The 25,503-nt window shown below is 35.8% G+C and overlaps 1 protein-coding gene across 4 annotated transcripts in view; it reads left to right on the top strand.

The window, feature by feature from the left end:
- SCAF4 (SR-related CTD associated factor 4) overlaps window positions 1-25,503 on the top strand; it is a 61,936-nt gene that overhangs the window by 12,710 nt on the left and 23,723 nt on the right. For 2 of the 4 annotated variants that reach the window (XM_070597282.1, XM_070597284.1), the window contains exons 2-14: window positions 8,514-8,597; window positions 9,466-9,510; window positions 11,032-11,193; window positions 12,370-12,505; window positions 12,836-12,975; window positions 13,599-13,775; window positions 18,190-18,368; window positions 19,004-19,112; window positions 20,809-20,973; window positions 21,498-21,583; window positions 23,525-23,715; window positions 24,649-24,749; window positions 25,180-25,293. In XM_070597282.1, coding sequence (XP_070453383.1) covers window positions 8,514-8,597; window positions 9,466-9,510; window positions 11,032-11,193; window positions 12,370-12,505; window positions 12,836-12,975; window positions 13,599-13,775; window positions 18,190-18,368; window positions 19,004-19,112; window positions 20,809-20,973; window positions 21,498-21,583; window positions 23,525-23,715; window positions 24,649-24,749; window positions 25,180-25,293 — 1,689 coding nt within the window. The remainder of the gene's footprint in view (window positions 1-8,513; window positions 8,598-9,465; window positions 9,511-11,031; window positions 11,194-12,369; window positions 12,506-12,835; window positions 12,976-13,598; window positions 13,776-18,189; window positions 18,369-19,003; window positions 19,113-20,808; window positions 20,974-21,497; window positions 21,584-23,524; window positions 23,716-24,648; window positions 24,750-25,179; window positions 25,294-25,503) is intronic. The other 2 variants (XM_070597281.1, XM_070597283.1) reach the window with 1 other exon arrangement.

Genomic DNA, 25,503 nt, shown 5'->3' with positions numbered 1-25,503 from the left:
CTCTTCTGTACCTTTTTCAATTTCACTGTATCTCTTACTATTTGTACATGTTACTAACTCACACAGTATTCTGCTTTCAGGTAGAATGGCATAGTGGTACTTGTTTAACATGTGGTTGGCTTGGCCCCTCCCCACCCCGTCCCTGTCCCCATCCCCCATCACATTAAATTGCCCAGTATTAAGAAAGTATTAGCTTCAACAAACCTTTGGTAAAGTATTTGTAAAGATATAAAATGAAATGCCAGGTAAGAAGGGACTGTAAACTCTCTTACTCAATTATTCTAGCCATAAGTATTTTATAGAGTTGTCTTCAGGCTGCACTTAGATGGACAAAGCGTCTTGGCAGAAAAGATGATTTTAAAAGTTTTTTTTCCTAGTTATCTTTTGTCAAGAAGTTTATGTGTACTTTAATAAAGTGCTTAATGTTACTAATAAACATTAAAGTTATATTGGATTTAACTCGATTTGATTGAAGCCATTGTGTGTGATATATTGATACAAATGAACCAAAAGAGGAGGAAAGACTGGATTAAATGCTTTGATATCTACCTCTGTCAGAAGGGAGATTTGAGTAGCAGCCTGTCACTGCGAGTGTGCATATTTTTGGAAGCATTCATTTTTTTCTTTAAAGTAAACTTTTTGACTAAATAGTAATATGAGGAGCTTAAGGCAACATTGGTCATCTTGGAGGTCATAATAGCAAAGGAAGGAATGCTGCATATAATCAGTATAATTTGTTATAAAATAAATTTTAGGAAAGCAAATTTTTGAAAGTTTAGGGAGGGGCTGCCCCTGTGGTGTAGTGGATAAGATTCTACATGCTGCACTTTGGCAGCCTGGGTTCACAGGTTCTGATCGAGGGTGCAGGCCTATACCGCTCATCAGCCATACTATGGCAGTGACCCTCATACAAAATAGGAGGAAGATTGGCACAGATGTTAGCTCAGGGTGGATATTCCTCAGCCAAAAAAAAAAAAAAAAGTTTAGGGAAAAATAGGTAAGTATCCCATTGAAAGAGATTCTGAAAGGAAATATTGTTTGAGGGATTTAAGGTTAAAAAGTTCCTTAGACTAGTGTGTAGTCTTCTAATTCTTTTCATCACTTTGACAGCTCAATTTCAGAAAATAGGAAAAGGCATATTCCAGAAATTGTAGACTCAATGCCAATAACTCTTATCTGTGCCAGTTCTGTTAGTTTTGTGAATTTCTAGAAATTTTTAGTCACTAGGAGCCAGAACAGATTCACTAACAGTTTATAACAGACCAAATTAAACTTCTTTCTTTTGTGCAGTGTATTTTGTTTAGCGAGGACTATAAACCAAGTTTTTCAGAAAGATATTTGTTATGATTTCATTATTAATAAATTAGAAAAATATAGCAGGATGAGAGTATTGTTAAATAAATTTTGGTTAGCAGTGTCCAAAATATGTCACGTAAGGTCATGCTACAAGTAGGTCATATTCTTTTTAATCTTTAAAAAACCATTGAGTTGGAGGAAGGCATATAAAGTAGGTTCCTGAAATTCATAGGCTGATGGAATAGCTGCTACATCAAAAAGCAGAAAATGATTTCCAGACTACCTAATTAGATTGAAAGGGCTGTCAGAAAGCAGCATAAAGTCAACATGAAGATCTAGCTTTGATAGAGATTCCAGTGAAAACAATTTGAAAGTTTCAGTTGATAAGAGATGTGAGTTAATAATGAACTAAGCACTGTTTTTTTAAAGTAATAAATAACGCCCCCTGTCCAAGATGTCCACATTCTGAATCCTAGGACCTGTCAATGTGTTAGCTTACATGGCAAAAGAAACTTTGCAGATGTGATTAAGGATATTGAGTTAGGTTGTTTATCCTTGCATTATCTGGATAAACCCAATGTAGTACCAAGGGTCCTTATGAGAGAGGCAGGAGAGTCAGAGAAGGTGATGTAACAACGGAAGCAGAAGTCAGGGAGGAGAGAAGATGCTATCCTGCTGGCTTTGAAGATGGAGGAAGAGGCCATGAACCAAAGGAACGGAAGCACCCCGTAGAAGCTGGAAAAGGCGAGAAATAGATCCTACCCTAGAGCCTCCAGAAGGAGTGCAGCCCTGCCAACACCTTGATTTCAGACTAGTGAGATTCTGACCTCCAAGATTGTGAGATAATTTGGTTTTAAGCTGCAAAGGTGGTGGTAATGTGTTACTGCAGAAATAGGAAACTAATGCGAAAGAAAATCCAATAGATTCCATTAACACAGGAATACATTCTGAACCCTGTCCATTTGGGGATATCTGACCTAAAAGGAATTAGCCAGCATAGTCAGATCTAGAAAACATATCACTTGACTAATAGTTGAAGAAGATAAGAGAGAGGAAGGCATGCTGAGTTATCTTGAAATATTTTACCATATGAGAGAGATCACTGTTCTGTGCTCCAGGGGCAGAACTGGAACAGGAGAAGGAGGGTATCAGAAGGGAGATTTGAGGTCATTACAGAGCAGACTGCTGTTACTATTGGAGCTGATTAGTTATGAGTTACTAAGACTGTGTCACTAGATGGACGGATGTATTGTAAAAGTATCTGCCAGATATATTGTAAAAGTGGTTCTAATTTTGGTATGAGTTCTGTATTAGGTACTAAGGTGCCATGTAGCTTTAAAAGTCTTTGAGACTACTGTATTTTCACTATAGAGGAGATTTCTCTAAATGTAGCATTTGACTAGTAGATGTAAAACAAAAAAGATATTAAGGTAAGCCATAACAAGAAATTAAACTTGGGTGTGTGGGTAAAGATTCCTAGGGCATTTTATAGCTCTACTTATATGTCAAGTACTGGACTAAGAGATTCATATGTATTATCTCATTTAATCCTAACAGCCTTATCAGGTGAAGTGAGTACTGTTAATCCCCCTTTTCAGATTTTAAAAATCCTTGAAGTTTAGAAAGGTTAAGTAAACTTGTAAAAGTTTATACTATGAGTAAATAGCATAGTATCATTACTTTGACTAACCCCCAAACACTATGAATTGTACAGGTGTCACAGGCCAAATATTCTCATTTCTTTATCATCTCTTGAAATTCATTTTTATTGACATAAGGGATCGGGATGAATGATTTCTTCATAATTTTTAGAATACTTTGTATATTAGACTTCTATATGTCATACAGCAGGACAGTGTTCATATTTAGACTTTCTCGTAGTCCTTCAGCTAGTGACAAAGCAAAAAGTCATACTCATATCTGTTGCTGGCAAGTATGTTTTTCCTAATGCCTTCTGAGGGGGTCTTGTACTTTTTGGGGCCTACTGCTGCTGTTATTCTATGTAGGAGAATTGCATGGTTTTCTCTGGCTGCTTTGACGTATTTGTTTTCATTAACAGATTACATTAATCCTGAATATGGGCTGTAGTAGTAGGGAGAATGCCGCACCTAATGATGCTTATTGAGCGCTTGCCCTGTTGCGGGGTGATAGACTAGTCGTGGCATATACAAAGACTACTTTAGTTCTCGTTGATACCTATCAAGTAGGTAACAGGTCTATCCTCCTCAGTATGAAGACGCTTGTGGCTTACAGAGGTTAAGGAATTTACTGAGAATCATTTACATGGCTGGACCCAGATTCAAAACCAGGTCTTTCTCACTCTTTTCAGAATACCACAATGTCTGATTTTTTTCACTTCTGGAGCTGGTTGGAATTATATTAAATTTTGTAGTTTTCAGACTTTTATATATAAAGTTGATATAGGTTTTTTTCTTGAGGTTTGTTAGCCGAGATTGGATGTTGGTCAGAAATAAGTAGAGCCTGAATTATCTTTACCCTTCTTTCTACCCTGTGTATACTACTCTGTGTATTTTAAACTTGATTGAAAAATATGAAATTTTTTCCAACTTGGCTATGCTACTTTTTTCCCCACAGTTTGTCCATAAGAAATGTATTAATGGTTTGAGAAATCTGCACATTATCGAAAGATGACCAGCAGTAAGATTGGGCTTTATTTTACTCATTTCTAAAACAAAAGAATTTTTCTCTGAGTCATTGCCTTTCATATTTTTTGACCATGACCCCCCCACAGTGAGAATGACAGTTTTACATTGAGACATGTTTGTGCGTGCACGCTCACACGCAAAACTTCGAAGTTTCACCAAACAGTACTTATCTTGCTGTATATAATGCTGTTTTATTTTTCACTCTATTCTGGTAGAAAAGTTCCGTCACTCCCCTTAAGCTCATTTCTATAATCTAAAGTATCTCAGCCCACAGTTTGAAGAACACTGCTCTGAATTATCTCCAGGATCCTTCCTTTTTTCAGCGAAATTGTGTGTAGTAGTAATAATAGCATTAGCGTACTGTCACATATTTACTCTGTACTAGATGCTGCATTCAGTGCTTTTCTGTGTATTCTTTGTATTCTTAAACTTCCCTGAATAAATAGGGATTATTATTATCCTCATTTTACAGATGAAGGAGCAACTTCTCAGAGTCAGCGAGTGCTTGAGCCAGGATTTCCCAGTTGATTATTGAGCCTGTGTTCTGATCGTTACTCAAACAGAAATTTATTGTGCTCAAAAATTTGGTAACTAATCTAAATCTTACATTACCACAAGGTTGTATACTTCTAAGAGATTCCTCAGTCAGCACTGGTGGCCGTAACACTTCTCCCTTATTTAAATTGCAGCTTGCTCTAGATCAGGTAAGGACTCGGTATATTACCTCTAACTTGTTGCTTGCCTGGAGAGATCCCTTTACCACTGTGCCACTTTTTTTTCTTATTAAAAAATCTTTGGATCTAACCCCTCATAACAATTATATTTTAGTATCACCTTCTCATTTGAGTCTACATGTGTATTTACTTATTTTTTTACTTAGCTATATAGTCTTTATCATCTTGAATATCTGTGCACTATTCCTGTGTGCTAATGTATTATAGTATTAAGTAAATAATTTCCTCATTGTTAGGTTCTTATTGGAAAGAACTTGAGCTTCAGGAAATGGTAAACTACAGATTGAATTTACCACTAAATTCGCTTTATGGCTTTGAGCAGATTCTTGAACTTCTGTGCTTCAGTGTTCTCATCTGTAAAATAGAATTATAATGTCTGCCTCACCATAAAGGCTGTTAGAATTTCTATCCAAATAGGTAGTGTCAGTGTGCATGGTGACAGTAAAGTATATCAGTTTCAGTGTCATTTCTGTGCTGTATCTATCCAGTGAAGGTGTTGATCTAAATATCAGGGGATATTTGCAAAATATCCCCTTTGCCTTGCAAAAGGTCGACTGATGAATTTGTGCTTTGAAGAAGCCAATAAAATATTAGTAACATTAATTGAGCTTTTAAAAGATAATTTTTAAACCTCCAGTTGTGAAATTTCTGTGTCTGCCTGTATTTTTCTTCATAAATTATATCAAATACAAATTTCCAGCTTTAAGATTTAAGAAAGACATTGATAAAGGAAAGTAAAGGGCATCTAAAAAGAACCTGAAATATGATGAAGCGTTATAATGCTAACAGGTAGGAGATATTTTAAGGGTGGTCGTCTGTAAAGCATTGAAACATGACTCTGTCTCCTCTTTATGTGCCAAACATTGAACTTGCCACTTAACTGAGCTCTCAAATATTTGTTGTATGGATGAGAAATGTTCCAAAACTGCATGTCTGCTTCCTTACCTGCCACTTACTCCTTAACCAGTTGGACTTTGGGATCACTTGGAAAAACTGGTATTACTTCAGCTACCTGATTGTCAGACTGAATGAACAAGGTTTGGTTCACATCCTTATTAACCTGTTAGAGCATTTGACCATGCCAAATGCCTTTAATTTCTGGCGTTTGTCTTGGTGTTCACTTGTGCAACCCCCTTCTCTATACAACATCGAAATTTTTGGTATAACTTAGCTAGGTTATATGTTCTTGATTTTCTTCTAACTACAAATTCTGTCTTACCCACGCTCATGGCTTTGATTCCGTGACCTTTCAATTTCTAGCCTGGCCCTCTCTTCTGTATTCAAGATTTATATTCCATTCTCTGCCTGGATATTCAGTAGGCATCCCAAATTAAATCCAACGTTTCATCATTATCCCTGAATCAGTACAGTATATAGACCGGCACAGACATCTGGTTGATATTTTTTTCTGTACGTTTTTCTCTTTATGTTTCACCATAGTTAATAGTCTCAGCATGTATTTAGTCAGTAAGCAGCATTATGTAAGGGTATGAGTATAAGGGTTTGTGAGTTTTACAGTCAACAAACTTTAGTTCCGACCCACTCCCTGGGCATCCAAACAGATGTAACCCTTTTGAGTATCATATCAAAAGAGGAGTAACAGAATCTAGGTTAGTTGTCAATATGATTACATGAAATAATGCACCACCAAACGCATTTCTTCCTTGTTCATCGTAAGCACTCAAATGTTGGTTCCTTCCTCTCTTCCAAAGTTGTCTTTTCTTTATGAAATATATTAACACCCTTCCACTGTCTCATGTGATAGCGCTTGAAGGTTCTCTTGCTGGTCTTTTGCCTGAATGGTGGTTATACTGCTATATGGTATCATTTGTATTTTAACTTTTTAAAAGAATTGTGGTAATTTAAATATAGACTATGGAGTGTTTCATCAGAAGGTGCACTGGTCTGTCTTGTGTGCTCAGCTGACTTTTAATATGGCAGGTTGCTTACTGCAGAAATAATCAGGAAGTGCTATTTAGAACATTAAGTGAATATTAGCTCTGGCTGAGGCTTCATTAAAATATGACTCTCTAAGCTTTAAATGACCAGACAAGTAGTTCTCATTGTTTGTTTTATATTGGCACCTGAGCTAACATCTGTTGCCGATCTTTTTTTTTTCCTTCTTCTCCCCAAAGCCCCCCCAGTACATAGTTGTATATTCTAGCTGTAGGTCCTTTCGGTTGTGCTGTGTGGGACACCACCTCAGCATGGCCTGATGAGCAGTGGTATGTCTGCGCCCAGGATCCGAACTGGTGAAACCCTGGACCACTGAAGTGGAGTCTGCAAACTTGACGCTCAGCCACGGGGCCAGCCCCTGTTGCTCATTCTTAAGATCCTTGTATAAACTTTTCTGCATCCCTTTTCTCTGCTTTAAAGTACAGAGGAGGAAATAAAATAACAGTAATAAACAACTGTCTTAATAAATTTTATAGCTTATAAATGGTCAGAGTATATCGTTTATAGATGTATGCTGTATATTTCATGCAGTGTTGATACTTTTAGAATTTGTATTTAACTTGAAATATTTTAAATTGTTTTGTAGTTTCTCATTGGTTTATGTAATTTCAAAGATTACTATCTTTCTAATTGTTTTTCACATAATCTCAAGGAGGATTTTTAAAATAATGAAGAATTATGACCTGTTTATTTAGAGAATCTTTCTTTTCTTAGATAAATTCCTGTATTAATATTATTTATGGGAAAATTCTGTCTTTCTCTGCTTAAACAGAGTATCTGTTCTTCTATTGCTCATATCTGGCATTCCATACCTTTTCTAAAATTACTGTTACTGTTATCTGTAGTCCTACTGTGTCTGTTATTTTGGAAACCTTTGAAAATTCTCTCTGAATTTCAAGGATATGTTGTTACTTGGGGCTGTTTACTCTGGGAGGAGAGACTTTTATTCTTCAGGCTAGCCTCTTAGTCGTGGTCTAGTAAGGTCTATGTCTTAGCAATTCCATATTTGAAATATCAACATTAATTGGAAAGGAATTAAATACAAAGTTGATAATGCTCAGGAAGCCCTGAAAATTATTTCAGAATATCTTTAGAAGTCCCAGGTGAGTATGTGCCTATGATTAAACAAAACAAAATAAAACAGTAATTTAAGAAGCTAGATATAAGCTTCTTAATGTCAGGATTTTGTCTTTATAACCCTCTGTGGGCTCTCATTATGTCTTGGTTGGATTTAACCTTTTGGGGGAAGGAGCATGCATATGTGGTTAAGCCTCCTGGGAGCACCAGATTGTCGGATTTACTGTCGAGAGGTTTGTTAAATGTGGTGTCATTTTTATTCCTGACTAAATCAAGAAATTGTGAATTCCAGCTTTATAATGACATTTTAAATTTCTTGCCTGATTTAGTGCGTGTGTTTCTCCAAATGAACCTTAGAATTATTTGAAGTTCACCAAAATCTCAGTGTTTGGATTAAAGATTGAATACGTTAAATATTGAGTCACACTATTGCCACTTTGAGTCCGGGGAGCATGGCGTGTTTGTTTCCATTCAGATCATTTTTGAGTTCTTCAGTAAAGTTTTGTAGGTTTTTTCTGTTGCAGGTTTTGTAAATTTCTTAATGTTTTTTCCTTTTTTCGTTTTTGTTGCTTTTTAATATGATCCTTTCCCAGTGTATTTTCTAAGTGGTAGAGCAGGTATGTAGGAAGACTCTTGGTTTTCTTTACTAGCCAAATTGTTAAACTTAGTTCAAAATGTTTGTTATCCTTTTAGTTAATACATTGCAAATATCTTTGTAGAACTGGAAAATTGACTTCTAATTTTACCTTTATTTAAAAATTTTTTTTCTTTTTTTGTTTTTAAGCTCTTTTCACTTATGGATATGAAACCTCCTATCTCTCGAGCCAAGATGATCCTCATCACAAAAGCTGCTATTAAAGCTATTAAGGTAAGAGTAAAATAAAATATATTTAATTTAAAAATTTTTTGAGATTTTGAAAATGTTATCATTAAACGTGAGAATGCATCTTGTGAATTAATTCAGGCCTGAAACAAAGAACACTAACCAGCTTCTGCTGAAGGTACATGTTAATACAGTTTGGTACATTCGCATTGTAAATATTATTTCAAAACCTGGTTTTTTTTCTTAGTTGTTGTTAGTATTTGTCCTTTGTATTTGTTTCAAACTTTATCGAGGTATAATTGACAAATAAAAATTGTATATATGTTTAATAATATAATGTAATAGAACATGATGATTTGATACACATATGCATTGTGAAATGATTACCACAATCAAGCTAATTAACACATCATCTCACGTAGTTATCGTTTTTGTGTGTGTGGTGCTGTAAGAGTTGAACTCACTGAAGTAGAGAGTAGAATGGTAGGATTTGTTTTTTTTTTTATTTCGTTTAATTCTTGTCATAAATCAGCAGACCTCGGGCTCAATAAAGTTAATACCCAAGATCACACCTAAATAAGTGACTCGCAGTAAAAACTGCACTATTCTGTTCCAAAGGCCATTGTTGTTATCCCTCTCATAAAGTTGCCTGATACACTACTTTATGAAGGTTTCTTGATTAAAAATCTGAAAAAAGGACTTCTGTTTTGGGGGATTTTTCTGTTTTAGTTAATTCCTTTCTGATTTGTTCAGATTTTTTTCAGTTGTTGACTATGGATTATTTCTCATGGTTTATTCAGTTTATCTTGAGAATTATTCAAATTGTGCAAATTTCAGGGTTTTAAGTATTTTCTAATTTTAGGAAATGTAGAAATATGTAAACTGGACAATAATTTTCTTTTATTCTTTTCAGCTTTATAAGCATGTCGTTCAAATAGTAGAAAAGTTCATCAAAAAGGTAACTCTCCGTTTCATTATTACCTCATTTTAGTTATGATCAGTATTTATAATTTACTTTGTAAATTGTAATTTGGATACGTGCTTCTAAAGCCACTCTGCAAATAAATTGTCACTAGAAGTTCTTTTTAATTACTAGAATTTTTTTGTTGTTTTTAACAAAACAAAAGCAAATTGATAGCAGTCGTGTAGTTTGAGCACTTAGTGTGAGGTAGCACTCAACAAGAGTGTCTGGATAGAGGTCTCCTTGAGCCTGATGTGCCACCTCTGCCCTGACCACTCTGTTGACATCTAACTCAGCTTGTAGTATTGCAAATGAAGTCACTTTGTGAAAGTTCTTTCAGCTTTTCCCTGGTCGCATCATAATTAAACCATTTTTCAGTTTTACTGTTGTATGTTGTTTTATAACTGTGTGATTACCACATTTCAGTGGAGGACCAAGAACAGAGACTTAGACATTTTTGTCTTCTCCCCCAACCTGGAGCTGTGCCATATGATACACACTAATGTGTTTGGAAATGTCTCTGATCCATGGCCTTTTCATACTGGCTGAGAGACAGGAGTTAGAGCTCTAACAGACACCAATAAAAATGATCAGTAGAGGTGTTTGTAGTAGCAGATCAAAGTACAAATAAGTAAAATAGAAAAAAATTAATATTACCTGCATGCCACCACCCCAGATTACTGTGAAGATTTACGTTTGGATCTACTCATTTTTATTGTGTACCTGTACATTTATAAGAGGGAAAATGGTGGCAGACTGATTGATAACCTGCTCTTCCCACTGAATTTATCATAGACATCTGCAAAGATTCCATTGCATGATTGTTTCTGTGATTAACTCAGCCAGTTCCCTGTTGTTGGACATTTCGCTTCAGTGGCTGACCTAATGGAAAAAATTAGGTGCATCTTAATCGTTTTCCTTAGAATAAATTTATAGATGTAGAATTATTGGATCAAATAAGGCTTTGCATTTATTGCTAAATCATCTTCTGTAAAAGCTGTAGTACTAGAAATGTGTGTAGGTGCCTGTTTCTCTATTCTTTTTATCTTGTCAATTTGATAGGCCAAAATGACCTCTCCTTTTAGTTTTTGTTTCTCTGTTACTGTGCTTTTAATAGAATTAAAATTGATATGTTAACATTTTTTTGATAATACAAGGTAAAAATTATTTTTTTGAGCAGGGTGAATTGGAGTAGAGACTATCATAGTAAGTGGATTTGTATGCAAGTGCCTTAGGGATTGATAAAGTAATGTTGATTCTGGGAAATTATGGGGTGGTGGATAGGGAGATCAGAGAGAAATAAAATATTGGGAATCTGAAGTATCAAGAGAATGCTGTATTCTTCTATATAGACCTGTGGGAAATTTGACAAGCTAGCCAATAAGAGAGCTAAGCACTCAAGTAGTTTCTAAATAGAAACAATCATTGGATAAACAAAGTTTCATAAAAGTGAGATTAATAGGTGTCAAATTGTGATTTTGCTTTTCTTGTATTGACTTTACATCTTTGTCTTTGTAGTGTAAACCTGAATACAAGGTTCCAGGATTATATGTAATCGACTCAATTGTGCGACAGTCTCGGCATCAGTTTGGAACTGATAAAGATGTTTTTGGGCCAAGATTCTCTAAAAACATAACCGCTACATTCCAATATTTATATCTTTGTCCATCTGAAGATAAGGTATAGTTAATAATTTTTAAATTAAAACTTGTGTTCTTGTTTTTATATTTATTTAAATCTGTTTAAATGTTTATTAGATATTTGAAGCCTACTGTATAACTAGGAAGATAATCATGTAGTGATCTCTGTGAACTTGAAACAAAACCCACGTTTTTTTTGTAGTGGTCATCTCATCTGTTTTCTTGTGAAGTCCTTCAGGAATGTACTGTTGAAATATGAAAAGAGCACCATCTTCCTCTAAAGAAGGCATTGTTGGAAAGATTTACTTACAATTGAGTGAAAAAGAAATTCTGCAGTAGAGAAAGACCGTGCTCATCTCAGATTATTGCTTATTCCAGAAGGAAGGGACCAATAATCGATGGCTTTCCTTAGCATGTAGAGATGCTAGAGCATAAATGGCATCTGTTAGCAATCAGACTACAGTATTTAATTCCTTATATACATAGCTGGTTTAACTGTGTACTATAAAAAGGTAGAAAAACATTACAGACGTAATAGCTGGACTCCAGTAAGTGGGAGAATTACACTGGTAAATCTCAAAATAATGAAGAATGGAGACATTTACAATAAACGGCATATAAATTTGAGTGTTGTAGATTCTGTATTTATGTTTTTGGAGGAGTGCTTTTCTGGGAAAGATATACAAGAGAAAAGAATATCATTCCTTGAGTAGGAGATACGAGTTATACTCATGAATAACACATCTTCTCTGGATCGCCTTCATATTTACTGGTCCATAAAACAACTTAGCAGTTGCAGGCCAGTTTCTTAAATATTTTAACCGTTAGGATCATCCTGAGGAAATTCTTTTTTACTTCATTTACTTCTCTAAGATAACTAGTTTTTGTCATTGATAGAGTCTCTTTGTAAGCATAAATAAAATATAATGAAAACTTCAAATACTTTTTTTATTATAATGTATTTCTTTTGATTCTCCAGGTTATATTCCTTTTCTCTTCCCTTTTTTTGTTTTCCGTCTGTTTCTTACTCTAGATTACACTACTAAAGAAAGGCTAATTAGAGTAGAGTAATTGTAATTCTGATGATAGATTTTTTTTTTCCTATTTACAAAACAGACTTAGTATGGATATGTTAGCCTAGGGGATTTTTTTTCTTTTTTTGTAAGAGGTATAATAAATTATTTATGGTACGTTCATGTTTTCTCACACATAACAGAGTAAAATAGTCCGTGTGCTGAACCTTTGGCAAAAAAATGGAGTATTCAAGATTGAAATTATTCAACCTCTTTTGGACATGGCAGCAGGAACCAGTAATGCCGCCCCAGTAGCAGAAAATGTTACTAATAATGAAGGTATGGTCAAGGGTATCTGTGACCTTAGAAAACAGTATAACTTTATTCATGAAAAGTTTGAAGTCTGTTTATATTGGTATAAAATTTCCATAAGGAAACTTGAGTTTGCATCTTGGAAGGTATGGTTTTCTTTGCATAATTCTTATTTCTAATAAAAGTCTGCTCTTCCAGTACTTGTTATAGACTGTACAGAATCTGTATTTTTACTATCTGTTAAATGGAATGTTACTTGAATGGAATGTTGTGTCATTGAAGAAGCTTAATGGAGTTTAAAAGGGAAAATTTGTAAGTTAAAGTTTTCTTAGGGCTTACTGACCTTTTCTTTTTTAGGTTCACCTCCACCTCCAGTTAAGGTTTCTTCTGAACCCCCACAAGCCACTACAAACTCCGTACCAATTGTACCACAGTTGCCCAGCTCGGATGCTTTTGCTGCTGTAGCCCAACTGTTTCAGACGACACAAGGTCAACAGGTAAACCACCTATCCTATCCAAAGATTAAATTCCTGTAGTTGGGTATTATTGTCAGTTCTTATTTTCCACACCTAATTAATGAGCACATTCAAGGGTGGAAATACTTCTACTTTTCAACTAGAAAAGCCTTCACTAGGAAGGTAATGGCATGGGGATCATTAGGGGGGAGTGGGGAAAGGTGAAAAACAAGGGAACAGCACACTGAGAAATAGTAATACGCCTTGGTGGAGCGAACTTTACAACTACTAAGTGGCTGATATTGGTGCTCTCAATTCTAGCATTTCTGATTGATTTCAAAATTATTTGGAAATGTTTTTTACATTTTTCTAGAAAATATATATTTACCTTGGTTACAACTTAAGTGTATTTTCTCTTCTCTTTGACCATCATTTTCTACCACTGGGGTCATCAGCATACAATTTTAACCTTAAGTGATGCACATTGTATCCCTGATAGATTCATTCACAACAAACTTAACCATTACTAAAAGGTAGATTCCTTTTTTCCAGTTTACTCTGTGTCTGTGCTATTTTGAGTCACCTTTAAGATTTTTTAGCAAGTTAACTTTTGATACTATGAGTATACTTCCTTATGTGGTTTATCAGTTTTCCCGTTCTTTAAGCTTCAGCAGATCCTTCAGACTTTTCAGCAGCCTCCAAAACCGCAGTCTCCTGCCATTGACAATGCTGTGATGGCTCAGGTTCAGGCTCTCACAGCTCAGTTAAAGACAGCTCCTACACAACCACCTGAACAAAAAGCTGCTTTCCCCCCGCCTGAACAGAAAACCGCATTTGACAAGGTACGCTCCTCTCACATAATCCGCCCGGCTCTTGATGTCACTCAGCTTGGACCGTGGAGGTTACCCTTCTCTAGCTTCTCTGTAGTTTGTTCATTTTCTTGTTTTGTTGTTTGAGGGATTTTTCTCCCTCAGCATCAAAACATTTTTCCTGGTTATAAATGTAATATATACTCATCACAAAAATTTTTAGTAAAAAGGAAAAGTAAACAGAACATTCACCATTAACCCTCATACTTGAAGATAACTACAGTAACATTTTGCTGTATATCTTTTCAGAATTTACTGTGGATATATGCTTTTCTTTATTTGGTCATAATATATATACACTATTTTTGACTTGCTTGTTTTGATCTTAATCCTCTTGTCTCTGTTGTTAAGGTTAATAGATTGAGATCTACATTTTTACTGAGTGCTTATTAGGAGTATTAGGTTAATGGACACGTTACAGTTTAGCCATTCCCCTATTGATAGATATTTAAGTTGCTTTCTGTTTTTTGCTGTTAAAAACCTTAATTACCATATCTATAACATGAGGGTTTGGATTGGTTCAGTGTCTTCCAACTCCTCTGTTGGGCCTTAGGCATGTTTAAGGATCTGCCACTAAGGATACAGATGTGCTGATTATGCACAGCTCAGAACTTCCTGTCGAAATGTTAACCCAGACAACTCCACTCTTTGTCTGTCTTGTGTCTTGTCTATGTATTGAGTTTGTGGCTATATAAAATTTCATTTCATTTTACAGGTTTCATTGCAAAAAACAGAAAAGTTTGAAAATCCCAAAACAGTTTAATCTAGTCTAAAATTTTGTTCTTCCTGGCATTCTAATTATAAGATACAATAACTTGATTATTGGTAGTCCAAATTAAGAATCCATATGGTAAATGCTGGTTGTCATTATATCTTTGACTATTGATTAAAAGAAGGTTAGGTAAAATTTTTGAGTACAAAAGGGGTACTTGCTTTGGGGAAGAAATGCAAATAAAACAAAGTTCTAAAGGAAAAAGGGAAGCAATTTCACTCTGCTTTGAACAGATTTGAGTACATTCTTTCAGAGCTATTTCCGTGCACGTGTGAACATGAACTCTTTTCATATTGTGGTTTTATTTATTAGTTGTCTGTTTTGTGTTGTGATTTGGAAAACTTTCCCCACCTGTACTAAAAGTTCTATATTTTGTTTTCGTAGTTTTATAGTCTTGTTTTTTGTGTTTGTCTCTTCTTTTCATCTGGAACCTATTTTAGAATAAGCATTCAAGATAGTTAAATCTTTATATTTTTGGAAATAGCCAATTCTCCCTCACTATTTTTGTCATACACTAAATTCTCATTTGTTTCTATGTCCATACTGGACACTGTTCTGTCTCACTAATAATTATTTCCGCATCATAACAATTTAAATACTTGCAACTTATATACTGTTTCATTTCCAGGTGTTCCCCTTCCCCTTATTCTTTTTTAAACTTTCTTTGGCTATTCTTGGGCATATGTATTAGAGGCCTCCAGAAAAACAGGACCAATTTTATTTATTTATCTATCTATCCAGCTATACACAAAGACGCACACAAAGGGGAGAGAGGGAGAGATTGATTTGACTTTTAAGGAATTGGCTAGCACAGTTGTGGAGTCTGGCAAATTTGATATTTGTGGGGCACACTGGCAGGCTGGAAACTCAGGTGAGAGTTGCAGTCTTTAGTCTGAATTCTGCAGGGCAAGATTTCTGTGTTGCTGTCTTGAGAATTCCTTCTTCAGAAAACTTAAGTCCTTGCTCTTAAGGACGGATTGGTTGAGGCCCACCCACATTATAGAGGGTATTTCTTCATTGAAAATATACTAATTTAAATGTTAATCGTATTTTAAAACTACTTTCACAGCAACATCTAGATTAATATTTGACCAAACAACTGGGCACCATAACCTAGCCCAATTGACATGTACACTTAACCATCACAGCATACTTTTCCAGATGAACTTTAGCATAAATTTTAGAATTTATGAATTTATAGGTTAATTTAAGAAGTACTGATAGCTTCTTATACAGAATCTCCATTTATTAAAATCTTTTTTCATATATCTTGTATGTTTCACATTTCACTTATTCTTAGATATTTACTCATTTTTCCTGTTTAATGTTTCATAACACTTTTCATTTGGTTATTGATGCTATAGAGGGAAACTGTTGATTATTTTCTTGTAAATGGTCATGGTATTAAATGCTTTGTTTTCTAGTTGGTTCTCTCAGATTTTCTAGGTAGCTACTAAACTTGACTTTTCCTTTTCAACATCTGTGCCTGTTTCTTTTTCTTTTCTTATTGTACTTGTGGCTAGGACTTCAGAAAAGTGTTGATAATAGCAATGATAGTGGCATCCTTGTTTTGTTGTTAATTTGAGTTATGATTCCTCTAGTGTTTTACATTAAATGGGTTGGTCAGTGTTTGTTAGTTATATCAAATTTAGAAAAGGGAATTCTATGCTTCTCCTTGGACTAAAAAGGTTTATTTTAAGCTAGTCAAACAGCTTGACCGGGAACAATTTGTTTATTTCAGCTGCTTCGTAGATCTTCAGTTTCCTAAAAAGTGACAAAAATGTCCTTTTGGATAGATCTCAGTTTTAATTTTTTAACTGCTTCAAATCTTTTCCGAACACAATAGGTATAAATCTTCAAACTTTAAAGAACATATCTACAGTCATGGGTCACTTAACGACGGGGATGCATTCTGAGAAGTGTGTTACTAGGCAGTTTCGTCATTGTGCAAACATCATTGAGTGTACTTACGCAACCGTAGATGGTATAGCCTGTTGCTCCTAGGCTACAAACCTGTACAGCCATGTTACTGTATTGAATACTGTAGGCAGTTGTAACACAAGAGTAAGTATTTGTGTATCTGTATCTAAGCACAGAAAAGGTACAGTAAAAATACAGTATAAAAGATTAAAAATTAGTACACCTGTATAGGGCACTTACCATGACTAGAGCTTGCAGGACTGGAAGTTGCTCTGGGTGAGTCACTGAGTGGGACCACTGTCATATATGTGGTCTGCTGTTGAATGAAACACTGTTATGTGGCACATGGCTATATATGTGATAAATTGCCAAGAATCATATGTTTTGGTCTTTGTAGACAGTTCAGATGATTTTAATTTTAGCTCTTATCACTGACTCTATCTTGGTGATGAGTTACTTAAATATTCAGTGTCAACCATTGTAAAATAGCCATGGTAGTACCTATATTTTATTGTTGCCATGAGGGTTAAATAAGTTAATGTGCATAAGACAGCAGGGTGCCTTGGCCATGTTAGATCTCACTCAGTTATAATAAGAAGCTTTAATCACATGGCCTAGAATTACAAAGAAACACAAGTGTTGTCCAAGAAGGGGACTTCCCTTCCTGATTTAGAAATCTGTTGTCCAGTAAAGTAGAAGCAGAATTTCTAGGTAGTACTATCCTAGAACAACACAAGTTTAGGAATTTGAGGTTGAAAGTTCATGAGAAGAATGGGCACAGCTTGAGAGAAGAGACTGCTTGTTGGATGCTAGAGACTGCCGGCTTTGAAGTCTAAAAGATCAGTGTCCATATCCTGATTCTCCCATTCACTGACTGTACAATCTTGGTTATGTTTCTTAATCCCCTGAGCCTTCGTTTCCTTGTCTGTGAAAAGAAGAAACTGTATCTACGTTACATGCTTCTTATGATGATGAAGTATCATACGTAATCTACCAAAACACAGTAGTAGGTGTTCATTGTGTTGCCTGCCTGCCTTCCTTTCTGAATAAATGGAATTGTGTTTTTAAGTGGCTCTTCTAGACAAGTGATCTTGTAAGGTGCCCTGATTCTTTTTTTTTTTTTAATGAAAGTTTCTGGTAACTTGAGGTGAGCTGTGAAGTTTGATGAAAGAAGCTAGTATACAGGTAGTGAGACTTCTTTATGGCCCTGTCCATGCCATTCTCTTTTTTCTTTTTCGTGGTAGTATATTCTTGAGTAAGCAGCATATGGACATTTTTCTCTAGACATTTATAGTGATTGGACAAGACAGTCATTCTTTTTGTCCATTTTGTAGCTGACTGAAAATGTATACCCATTTCACGTGTGCAAGTTCCAGAAGTTTTTAGTCTAGGAAAGTGAGTATTTTAGTAAAATAGTTATATTTCTAAGTTAATTATAAAATAAGCATATAGAGAATAGTTAAAAAGAAAATCCTGCACTTGTAATTGGGGAAGAAAAGCAGAATAAAAAATTACGTCTTTTCCAAATGGCATTTCTGTAAAATTTGTCTATGAATGAAGTGGGAAAATGAGATTGTATGTGACAGCATGGTGGGATTATAGATGGTGGTACACATCTGTTGTTTTCATAAAGTTTTTTTGTGCGGTAAATCACAACCTGAATTTTAAAATGGAATATTGACATACCTATTCCAGAAGCTACTTGATAGATTTGATTATGATGATGAGCCAGAAGCTGTGGAAGAATCAAAGAAAGAAGATGCTGCTGCTGCCGCTGCCACCACAGCACCTGCTGCTGCTGTTGCTCCGCCTGCGCCCACTGCTGCCGTGCCCGCTGCTGCCACGCCTGCTGCTTCTCCTCCACAGGCACCCTTGTAAGTTTCTTTCTTCTATTTCCTCAGTGGATGTAGAGTTGGTGATCATTATAAGGCATGATGTAAGTAACGTTCGGTAACAAATAATTTTTTATATGGAGTCATTGTTTTTGAAAATTGTGATATTTTGGGTTTTCTCCCAAATGAGGGAGGGAATCCTGTCAGATTTACATTAAAAAATGGCTTTTGGGGGCCGGCCGGGTGGCGTAGCAGTTAAGTTCACACGTTCTGCTTCTTGGCAGCCTGGGGTTCTCTGGTTCAGATCCCAGGTGCGGACATGGCACTGCTTGGCATGCCATGCTGTGGCAGGCGTCCCACATGTAAAGTAGAGGAAGATGGACACAGATGTTATCTCAGGGCCAGGCTTCCTCAGCAAAAAAGACGAAGGACTGGCAGTTAGCTCAGAGCTAATCTTCCTCAAAAACAAAACAACAACAAAAAAAACTATTTAAAAAAATGGCTTTTATGTTGGGAACAATGCTGAGCGTATAAATTTATATAGGCAAATATACGATTCCGTAAAATGTTGATTATTAATGACTGCTGAATAACATTCTTTATGTTTCTGTAGTGTAAATGTGGCTAAGATTCTTACGTGTTTTTGAATGGGTAAAAAGGTTGCTCATCATTTTCAGTGGGTTTCCTGGAGATGGCATGCAGCAGCCAGCATATACCCAGCATCAAAATATGGATCAGTTTCAACCTCGAATGGTGGCAATCCAGCAGGATCCAGTGCACCATCAGGTACAGGTGTTTTTCTTGCAGCTGATAGTTATTAGAGCATATGAGTTGCACTTCACAGACCACTATTATTTAGCTGTGTGATTGGCTAAGTGGTACTACAGCTACCATAAAAGCTGTTGAGCACGTAAGTGATTTGGGTTGTTTTTTGCTTTAATTAAAACAAGGATGCTAAGGTATTACATGCTTATAATTTAGTAATAGGTATTTTTGTTAAAATTGTTCAGAGAGAGATTATGGTTCTATTTCAGGGAACTGGTTTGTTTAGTTATATAGTTCTTTCCCTTGTGAGGAGGTTTTTTTAAAAATGTGTGATAAAATGCTTTAGAGGGCTTCCAGCTCTCAACATTCAGGAATACAGTTTGCAATCTGCAGTAAAAGGAGCATAGCACACTGGAGAATTGCAGGCATTTAGTAGAAATTTGTTCATTGAATTTATTTTGGTAAATTCGTAGTTTCCTAAACTTGACTGTGCATCTCTATTATGGGGGCAGGAGGCGGGGCATTTAAAAATTATGAATCTTGTGGGGCCGGCCCTGTGGCCAAGTGATTAAGCTCGTGCACTCTGCTTCGGCAGCCCAGGGTTTCACCAGTTCGGATCCTGGGCGCAGATGTGGCATGGCTCATCAGGCCATGTTGAGGCGGTGTCCCACATGCCACAACTAGAAGGACCCACAACTAAAAGAATATACAACTATATACTGGGGGGATTTTGAGAGAAAAAGCAGCAAAAAAAAAAAAGACTGGCAACAGTTGTTAGCTCAGATGCCAATCTTAAAAGAAAAGAAAGATTATGAATCCTGGTCCTCCAGTGCTCCAACTCTCTAGAGAATCTGTATTTTTTTTTAAATTGTGTAGTGATTTTGTTGTACAACCAGCCTTGGGAAATACTACTTTATATCCTAGTTTAGAAAGTGTTCTAGAAACCTCTTTGGAGTATATTCATTTTCTCATCTGTATCATGTTCACTCCATTCTTTATGTTTGGTAACATGAAATTGATGTTGTATTTTTATAACTTATTGATGAATGAAGTTTGAAAAGTACTTTATAAGCCAGTTTAAAACTTATTTCCAAATGTTTAACAATTACTGAAAGTTTATAAATAATTTAGATAGAATACGTCTTTATGACATAATGACATTATAGTTATACTTTATTTGTATTGGCATTGGAATGGCACATACAGAAATAGGTTAGGTTGTGGTTTACTCTCATTATTATTATGATATTTGAAACCCTAAAAGTAGGCATGTTGGTTGAAACTCCTTGGAGTAAATCTTTTAAAAGTGAACCTAGAAGTGAATGCTTCTAGCCACTCTCCCTCTGAAAAGGCTTACTTGCCTTTAAAGTTGAAGAGAGACAACTTGCAATAGAGTACCCTCTGACTTTAAGCTCCATCTGTCACATTGCTTCCTCATATAAATGAAATTATGTCTTATTAAATGTGTAATACCAAACCTGTGTGTTCATAATTTTAACAGGAGCTATAGGATTTTTAAGCTGTATACTTGGATGTATAAAGATTGGCTAAAGATTGTACCTGTGGAAATTGTTGTGTATGTCATGTTTTTCCTTGATCAAAATTTACTGAAGAAGTTTTAGTTTTATATAAAGTAGTAAGCGTTTTTCTGATTATTTTTGGTAGCTATTACTTAAAATCTACTCGTACACTTTTTTTTGTTTTAACATACGAAAAGGTTCCGCTTCCTCCTAATGGACAGATGCCAGGATTTGGCCTTCTTCCTACACCTCCATTTCCTCCCATGGCTCAGTCTGTGATTCCTCCAACTCCCCCCGTGCAGCAGCCTTTCCAAGCTTCTTTTCAGGCACAGAGTGAACCACTTACACAGAAGGCACATCAGGTAACACTTTATTCTCAGGTTGTTGGTTATCTGTTTGGTTGCCTTGACTTACATGCGGATTCCTGCCTTTTTGCTTGCCATCATTTTTTAATATGAAGAAAGACTGTTATGTGGGGCACACAGTAACCTCTGTGCCCTAAGTTTTTCATCTGGAAAGTGGACCTAATAAGACTACTAAGTTCCACAGGGTTCTGTGAGGATTGAGATACATAATAGGATGCTTAGCCAGTGCCTAATGCACTACTTTAGGTAATGGTTTGTTAAAACAGTATGTAACTTGTATGAGGTAGTTTCTAGAAGTAGAGAAGTATTCTAATCTTGTAAACCATATAAAAAAAATTTTTCCCACTGATGACCAGTCATTATTAAACTAGTAGTTTGGTCTCAAGTAACCAAAAGAGAACTGTTTCAGGACAAGAGATTTGTAATTCACTGTTCTTTAGATTTTGTCCTATTGCCTCTATTTATAATTTCCACTTTTCTCATTTAATTATGTTCATTTATTGTTGTTTTTTCTTCTTAAGGAAATGGAAGTGGAACAACCTTGTATTCAAGAGGTTAAGCGGCATATGTCTGATAACAGAAAGTCAAGATCTAGGTCAGCATCCAGGTAATTTATAGGAATGTTTTTCCAATCCTGTGTGTCTTAGGAGACAGAGAGATTAAAATCAAGTTGGATTGTTTTCAGATATGCAGCCTTAATAAAATAACACTTCCTGGGCTGGCCTGGCGGCATAGTGCTTAAGTTCAGCATGCTCGGCTTCAGTGGCCTGGGGTTCACAGGTTCAGATCCCAGGCGCAGACCTACACCTCTCATCAAGCCATGCTGTGGCAACACCACACATACAAAATGGAAGCAGATGGGCACAGATGTTAGCTCACAGCCACTCTTCCTCAAGCAAAGAGAGCAAGATTGGCAGCAGGTGTTAGCTCAGGGCCAATTGTCCTCCCCAAAAATAAAATAACACTTGGTATGTTTATATGTCTCTATGTATGGAGTGGGAGCAGGAGAAGTACATTAAAAAAATCTAAGGTCAGGGGCTGGCCCCGTGGCCGAGTGGTTAAGTTCGCGTGCTCCGCTGCAGGCGGCCCAGTGTTTCGTTGGTTCGAATCCTGGGTGCGGACATGGCACTGCTCATCAAACCACGCTGAGGCAGCGTCCCACATGCCACAACTAGAAGGACCCACAACGAAGAATATACAACTATGTACCGGGGGGCTTTGGGGAGAAAAAGGAAAAAAATAAAATCTTTAAAAAAAAAAAATCTAAGGTCAGTCATCTTAACCACATTTTTTTCCTTTGAGTTACTCTAATGCCTACATACAGATATACATGGAATTATATGAATTATGTAATCAAAGTTCCGTTTCAAGTTTATCAACCAACAAAAGTAGAAAGATAAGTAATACTATAATAAGGTTATACTTTTGGGGCAGGGGGTGTAATGGATGTTTTTCGTTTCTTAAAGCAGTGTTTTTCACTTTACACATATCTCTTTTTACTATTTAATAAATAAATTTTTTTATTTTTTTAAGGAAGATTAGCCCTAAGCTAACATCTGCTGCCAGTCCTCCTCTTTTGCTGAGGAAGACTAGCCCTGAGCTAACATCCGTGCCCATCTTCCTCTTCTTTATATGTGGGACGCCTGACACAGCATGGCTTGCCAAGCCGTGCCACATCCACACCCGGGATCCAAACGGCAAACACCAGGCCGCTGAAGCGGAATGTGCACACTTAACCGCTGCACCAGCAGGCTGGCCCCTAAATAAATTTTTTTAAGGCAACAATTGGTTCCACATAATAGGTGTTTTCTCTAGTTAAAATTGATTCCTGTTGTCTTTTTTTGAATTAAACTGTTGAGATAATTGTAGATTCACATGCAATTTTAAGAAATAATACAGAGAGGTCCCATTTACCCTTTACCTAGTTTCTGCCATTTGGTAACATCTTGCAAAACCATAGTACAGTATCAGGATATTAGCATCAGTAGTCAACATACAGAGCATTTATCCCCACAGGGGCTGCTCATGTTGCCTTTTGTAGTCGTACCTACTTGCCTCTTCCCTATCCCCTTAAACTCTTTTTTCCTTTTCTGTTTTTTTAATTAAAGTAACATTGGTTTCTAACATTATATAAATCTCAGGTATACATCACTATGTTTTGATTTCTCGTAGGCTACATCATGTTCACCACCCAAAGACTAATTACCATTAAATTACTGAGAAGATAGCTAACAGCAGTAGCAGTATATCTCAATGATGATTACTAGCTTCTTGTACTACGAGGATGTAATTTAGTATAGTGCTAGGGGTATCAAAGATGAGAGATACTTTTTGTATGTTACCGTTCTTATTTATCTCCCTTAAAACGTATGCATACTTTCTAACTTTGAACATATTAATCTTTGAAATGAATTCCCTGCTGTCAAATTCTTACATATCCAAACATTAAATTAGCTAGTTATATTTTTTGTTTTCAAATTGACACATGCTTACATTTTCTATTTTCTCTCCATGTGCTATCCATTCTCCCTCTTCATGAAAATATTAGGTCACCAAAAAGGAGACGATCTCGATCTGGTTCTAGATCTCGAAGGTCTCGTCATCGACGTTCTCGATCCCGGTCAAGAGATCGACGTCGACATTCTCCTAGATCTCGTTCCCAGGAAAGACGAGATCGAGAAAAAGAAAGAGAACGCCGACAAAAAGGCCTTCCTCAGATCAAACCAGAAACTGCAAGTGGTAAATTAACCTTTACATTTAAACTTCCTGCATTATTTTTTTCAGGTCCTGGGTTTAAAATCCTTTATAACTATTAGCAAAGTAGCAGCTTATCATGTCTTACTCATTTGTGCTTTTGTATATACCCTTGGATTTGCTTTTGTACGTTAAGCCAGCTATAAAGCAGCAATAAGGAGTGAAGCAAACTAATAGTGAGTCTTGAATCTCATGTATGAAATATAAAGTCATTAATTAGCTCCCTTATGCACAATGGGAAAGTTTTAACTTTTTTCCATTATAACTAATACCCTCTTTTATAAATATTTGTAATTTATACAGTTTATTAGTTTGCATTATCTCCTGAATCTCATCATATGTTTAGAATATGTTTGATAAGGTCTGCTAGACACATTATTCATATAAGTCTGTAGCTGTTAGTGAAATTTTAATTTACAGTGTGACTAGGGCATGTGTAAAACTAACTCTGTAAGGCTTATTTCCTACGACACAACATAAGAGAAAAACCATTTACACTCGACAGTTGGAAAGGGACAACTACATATAGTGAACAAAAGCACTGAATTGATTGGTGATCAAGAGAATTGGGGTCAAGTCTTAGCTCTGCTGTTTTCTTACCAAGGGTGGCCTTGGGCAAGTTACTGCCTCTCTGGCCCCAGTTTTCATAGATGAAATTTTGAGATCTATGCACAAAAAGGACAGTTTTTTCCAACTCTTATGTGTACCTTTCACTATCCTGGTTCCGTTTCTGGAAGTACTACCACATTTTTCTAGAATTTTTTAAGATGTATTTTAATGTATATAGGATTTACTACTTAAACTTGTGGTATCGTAATGTAACTCATGCATATTTTCTGTAATGAATTTTTTCATGTAAGGTACAGTGCTGCTGATTATCAAGTGTGTATATTTTTATGATTATAATTTTATTTTAAGTTTGTAGTACTACACTCTGGGTGGGACAACTGGACAAAAGGACTACTCAGCAGGACGTTGCCAGTCTCTTAGAAGAGTTTGGTCCAATTGAATCAATTAATGTGAGTGTTTATTAAATTATTTAATGACAGTGGATAGATGTGATTGTCATTTTATGAAATTAAGGACTTGAGACCTAAGTTAAAATTTGCCCAGGTTTGTAGAAGATGTGGCTACAGGTTAGGTTTTCTGAGTCCATGTTTAGCATTCTCTACCATTTAACTACAGTCCTTGGATAACTGTGTTTCATTTAAAACCTTTTTCTAGAAAAGCCTTTATATAACAAAGCTTGGGGGACTGTAGGTTCATTAATAATTAGCAGATGAGACCAAACTTGAACTGACAATTTACAAAAAGTTAATCTCAGATTATAGAACACTGGTTTGGGGCAGAGGGATTGTGGTTGGTGTTGTTAGAACTGATTTCTCAGTATTATGTCTTGTTGCTCTTTGATTTTGATATATTTTATAATATTAAAATGTTTTGGAGCAGATGATTCCTCCCAGAGGCTGTGCCTATATTGTTATGGTTCATAGGCAAGACGCTTATCGTGCCCTGCAGAAACTGAGCCGAGGAAACTATAAAGTGAACCAGAAATCCATAAAGGTATAGTTTTATACCTTACAATTCATTTTTTAAAAAAGTTAATGCATAATATTAGACGGCTTTTTACGAACTGTAATTTTGGACACTGGGGCCTTTCATAGGCATCTATTTTTAAAGAGGTTATCTCCTAAAAGTTAACATAAAATTTTCAAAGTTAGGTGCAAGGTAGAATTTTGTTTATAAAAAAAAAGGTAGGTTCGTAAAGGTATT

This window comes from Equus przewalskii, chromosome 27, assembly GCF_037783145.1.
Source record: "Equus przewalskii isolate Varuska chromosome 27, EquPr2, whole genome shotgun sequence".
Classification (NCBI taxonomy): domain Eukaryota; kingdom Metazoa; phylum Chordata; class Mammalia; order Perissodactyla; family Equidae; genus Equus; species Equus przewalskii.
The sequence above is the reverse complement of the archived record's forward strand: the minus strand, read 5'-3'. Positions and strand labels throughout refer to the sequence as shown.